We start from the raw sequence: 5218 nt of genomic DNA, 5'->3' as shown, positions 1-5218 counted from the left end.
CATATGATCATAAGTGTCCTGTAACACATTGGAGGTGAGTCACAATTCCTCTGATGATGCGCCGGTCATCTTCCCCCTTCCATGTGATATAAGAATCTCCAGAACACTAGTAATGCGCCACTATTTCAAACATGATGAGACATTCACCTTCCACCTCCTTCCCCCTACAGAACTACTTTTTCACAATAAGATACTTTCTCTCTCATCTTTCTATTCCACTAAGGTACATAGAGTTTCATTCTTAAAGGACATTAAAAAAACAACACTTTAAATCTGGAAGTCCAAGACGGATCATCATAATAAATATAATTACATACGATAGTGTCATGCTAGTGCATTTTTTTGTTTAATCTCATGCAACTAGAATCCGTATAATAAAAAGGAAAGCTCAAGAATTGGACTAAAATCCATATACAATTGACATGGATTTAAACTTTGTTCTTCTCTGTCCGGATCGTTTTAAAAAGAAAAACCCCATGATTAAACAATTCGTCCTTCAATTTGCGCTTGATCTCTGCAACCCATTAGTATATACTTTCCTAGAAGATAATGTACTTTACAGATTGGATGAGCAGCACTTTCACTCTTGAAGAAGAGAAGTCTCATCCGTCATGTGTTTTCATGTGCAAGTAAAAAAAAAAGAAAAAGGTCTACGTAAATGATTTAGGTCATATCCATATTTAGCCTAGACAGGCCACTGTTTCGTTCTACTAGTGAGTCCGGGTTAAAAAAAAAAACAAACCCAACGCAGCTCACGCGCTGCTGCCAGGCTGTGTGGTGCGTTTAAAACCCAACGCAGTAAATCAACAAATGGAGCTAGCAGTAATTAAGATAAACACTTGGGAAAGTAACTAATACATCTTTTAGAGATCAAGGAAATACATTAAATCACACGCGGGTACAACAAAGAGGAGGTAGGTGAGAGTAGGAAGTCATGCTGGTTCTATTTTTTTTTCCTGAAGAGTCTCACGGTCTCAAGGAATGGAGCTCGTGCAGAGGCAGCTAGAAAATAGCTTGCAGATAGTCGGCGTCTTCTGCGGAGGAATTAAAAAAAAAATTGAGTACACTCAATGTCTTTCTAAAGATCTGCAATAAAGCACGCCATAAATATATACATCGAAATAATTGTGTGAGATAGAAAGAGGCAGACAATGTGGGGAGAGACATAACCAGACAAAAGCCGAGAGAGAAAGTGGAAGAGAGAGAGAGAGAATGGAGAAACCCAATGAAAGAATGACTAGGCCAGAGCATTAGACTGATTAAATAATTCCGTGTGAGAGAAAGAGGTAGCCAATGAGGGGAGAGACGGACAACCAGACAAACGCAGAGTGAGAGAGAGATTGAGAGTAAGATAGATAGATAGAGAGAGAGGGAGATAGATAGATAGAGAGAGAGAGAGAGAGAGAGATAGATAGAGAGAGAGGGAGATAGATAGATAGAGAGAGAGAGAGAGAGAGAGAGAGAGAGAATGGCGAAATTCACTGAAAGAATGACTAGGCCAGAGCATTAGAATGATTAATAAGAGGGGAAGAATCTGAGAAAAAATAACGGCGCAGACAGGGTTTAATTAGAAGGGCAGTGGTGGGAGGCAGAGTGGCAGAATAATGACCGAAGGCAACAAGAGAGAGGTAAAACTGTAGAGAGAGAACGGAAGACATCTGTCATCTGTGAATGGGGAGCAGACGCGTAACAGGGAATAACAGAGAAAGAGAGATGACATAACGGGTCTATCAAGATGGCAGATGAGTGACATTACTACTTTCGTTTTCCTAAAAAAAACTCAAAAGAGAGATAAAAAAAAATAAAATAATAACAACAACAAAAACCTTAGTTTTCCTCACCATGGATGACTTCCGGCGGAGAAGTTCTGGAGGGATCTTGTAGAGGTCTTCATCGACCGCCATGTGAACTCTGCTTCGCCTCCGCGGAAAGTTCTGCGAACCCGATTCAACGGCTTCCGCGTTCTTCTCCGCCTCTTTCTTCTCCCTCGTTCTCCCTCTTCTCGCCTGAAATAGTAAACAACTCTTGAGTTTTGTTACCTTTCGAAGGATAACAAGAATAACAACAACGAGAAGAGCAAGCAGAAGAATAATTAGATGATGGTATTGATGAGCATGCCGAAAAAGAAGATAAAGATGATGGTACTGATGAAGATGATGAAGAAGAAGATAATGATGATGATGTTGATGGGGAAGGAGAAATAGAATATGATGATGATGATGATGAAAAGAGAAGAAGACGAGAGGGAAATTGAGAAGGTCGACCTTCCAGGGGACAGTGTACAGATCCTCCGCAGCCTGTGCAGGATAGAACTGGCGTTGAGGAGGAGGATAACGGTGGTGGCCGTCGAAGCCCAGGTTATTCTCAAGACAAGCCGTCTCAAGGAAGGCCCAGCTGCCGAACGAGGGCACTTGTCCTCTCCGCGAATACTCCTGCATTGGAGATGCAAAACAAGTAAGCAGACAAGCGAGCAAGCAAAGATTTTTTAATAGAACAAGCTGTCGATGCCCACCGCCATGGCCGCCAACAAACGACTCGCTGATAGTGCCGCGCAAGGGGGGTTCTTTTAAAGCCTCCTCTCTCTCTCTCTCTCTCTTTGTATCTCTTTTTTTTTTTCTTGTGTTCTTTCCATTAATGTTCTCTCCCCCCAGTCTTGGATTCTGTCGATCTCTCTCTCTCTCTCTCTCTCTCTCTCTCTCTGCGGATGCCGTTTCTGTTCATCTTTACAGGATATCTATCTCTCTTGGGGATATTCATCTCTCTCTCTCTCTCTTTCTCTCTCTCGCTTTCTTCCCCTCTTCAACGGTCTATCTCTCTCTATCTCACGCTTTGTCCCACGACCAGGTTCATAACACGTGAGTCTTCAGAGATGCCCGCAGTCGGCCGCCATTAAAGCCCAGGCCCCGCCGACGTCGCATTCGACGTCAATCTGAAACGAAGACTTTCGGCCTTCTGTGGGCCGTAACTGGGCCAAGAAGAAGATGAAGAAAACTCCTCAAAAACCTTAACGATTCACTTAATCAGATGAACTAGTGGGCGGCGTTGACGTCACGGCGTCTTCCCCAAAACCTGAATTTTTTTTTTAAAGATCTGCCTTGCAGCTGCCAACCCTGCGCTCTCTCGGAGGAAGGGGAATGAGCGAGAAACGATATAGAGATAGAGAGAGAAACCCAGAGAGCGAGAGAGGAGAAGTTGCGAAGGAAGTTAGTGCTCTTCCTGCATCGCCGAGAAGAAATCCACAATTCGACACTGGCGGCGATTAATGCCTCTGCCATGGCTGATGAGATCTGACAGGCGGCCACGGCCAGCCCAGGAAGAGATTTCAACCACCGCCGTGAGAAAAAAAGGCCGTCTGGCAAGAACAGCAAAACTCCACGGCTTGATCGCTGTTGGGATTTTCTGAACGAGGAAGAACGCGACTCAAATCGTCGATGTGATCACCCGATGAGTCCCCACAAGGCCGCAGTCTTTTTCTATAATTTATTTAGTAATTTACTTCGGGTTGTGGAAGAGATTCTTGCAAGAGGGTTGATTAATTGTGAAGAACAGGTCTTAAATGTCGCAGTGGTCACCTGATGAACGCCCAAAAAGTTGCCTTTTTTTTCAAATTCATTCAGTAATTGAGTTCGAGTTGCGGAAGAAATTAGGGGAGAGGGTTGAGTTATGGTGGGTAACATGTCTAAGATATCGCAGTAATCTCCTGATGAACATTGCCCCAGAAAGTCTCAGTCTTATTCAATATTTCACCCATCGTTCGGTAACTTTATTCTGTTTTTTTCAAGAAAATCAGCGAGCGAGTCATGGCAAAAAGAGAAGAACAAATCCCAAATTCCGGACTAGCACTGAAGAACGTATCCCAGAAGTTTACGAATCAAGTCTTGGCAGAAAACCCGGGGCTTTCTTTGTTTCTCTTTTTCTTTCTTTGTTTCTTTCTTTCGTTCTTTCCACAATCCGTTCTGTGATCTTATTCTAATGATGGAAGTAGTGAGTGGGAGACTCTAGACGGGATACAATCTGTTGGGTAGAAAAACGCAATCTTTCGATCAAAACTCACATGGCAGCACGATGGATGTTGAAATATTAAAATAATAATCCCGTGGCCACCGATTCGACGCCGCGTTCTATTTTCTTCTTTTATTCGGCACTGTCGCGGCTTGATTCCCTGTGCCGATCGCGTCAACGTCGCCTCGCTCTGCACGCCTTAAAAAAAATAAAGAAGAGAGATCATGTTCCAGAGATTTGTAAGAAGAAAAAAAAGGGGAAAGGAAGATGGATAACGTTCCGGATTTGGCCAGTTGACAGCGATAGGGGGAGTTTCTTTTGACGATGACACTCTTGGGCAACTGCCGGCCGACAGATCCGCCAGGTTCTGCGATCTTTCTTCCATTTTTGCAAGCGGGTCTGCTCTTGAATCGTCCCATGCGAGTTCCTGCATGGCCGAGCAATATCTTGCATGGCAGCAGAGATGATATCGTCCATTCAAGCATGGATACGGCAAGGGCTCTTCTTTTCTCTGCTCTGATCTGCGGTCTTGCCTCCCCCAAATCCTTCTTGCTCTCTCACCCACGCCCCAAACTGCTTAAATTATAGGCATCTCTCTCTCTCTCCCCCTTAATTTACTTTCTGAAGAAGGGGGAGAGAAGATTCTCGCAAGGGAGAAAATACAGTGGGGGAGATAGATCGATAGATAGATAGAGAGAGAGAGAACTGGAGAAGCTCAACGATAATTGGTGCCCTGAAGAGAAATTCAGTGGGTATCTTGTGGATCAAAAGGAGATCGCGGCCAACCATGAGGGAAGCAAGAACTCCTGTAGATGATCAAGTTCACCTCCATTGTCGCCCTGTCGCAATGAAACAAGTGGGGGAGAGATACTCTTTTAATGACTACAGTGGAAAGACGAGGCTGCCAGCGTCGTCCTTTCCTTATCTCTCTTTCTCTCTCTCTCTCTCTCTCTCTCTCTCTCTCTCTCTCTCTCTCTCTCTTCCATATCTCGGCGTCAGAGCCTGTCTCCAAGCCCATGGGACTTAGCCGGAGTGGGCTTTGGCTTCAACTCCAAGGGAAATGCTTTCTGTAAATGCTAGTCTTCTCAAAGCAACCCACCTCCATGGTCGCGCCTCAAATGGACAGAATAATAAACTAGAAACAGATGATCCGTGTAGAAAGAAAGAAAGAAAGATTATACAGAGAGATAGATGCAGCAGATAAATAGGGAAATGA

General features: G+C 44.1%; 1 protein-coding gene across 1 annotated transcript; it reads right to left on the bottom strand.

The window, feature by feature from the left end:
• Positions 1–817: 817 nt before the first annotated feature.
• On the bottom strand, positions 818–2664 carry LOC144705290 (uncharacterized). The gene is made up of 4 exons (XM_078577892.1): positions 2513–2664; positions 2265–2432; positions 1842–2006; positions 818–1034 (listed from the first exon to the last, which is right to left on the bottom strand). The coding sequence occupies exons 1-4, from the start codon at positions 2516–2518 to the stop codon at positions 975–977; spliced, it is 399 nt and encodes a 132-aa protein (XP_078434018.1). The 5' UTR covers positions 2519–2664; the 3' UTR covers positions 818–974.
• Between the last annotated feature and the right edge of the window lie 2554 nt (positions 2665–5218).

This window comes from Wolffia australiana, chromosome 7 (genome assembly GCF_029677425.1).
Source record: "Wolffia australiana isolate 7733 chromosome 7, ASM2967742v1".
Classification (NCBI taxonomy): Eukaryota; Viridiplantae; Streptophyta; class Magnoliopsida; order Alismatales; family Araceae; genus Wolffia; species Wolffia australiana.
This window is presented reverse-complemented; position numbering and strand designations above follow the sequence as displayed.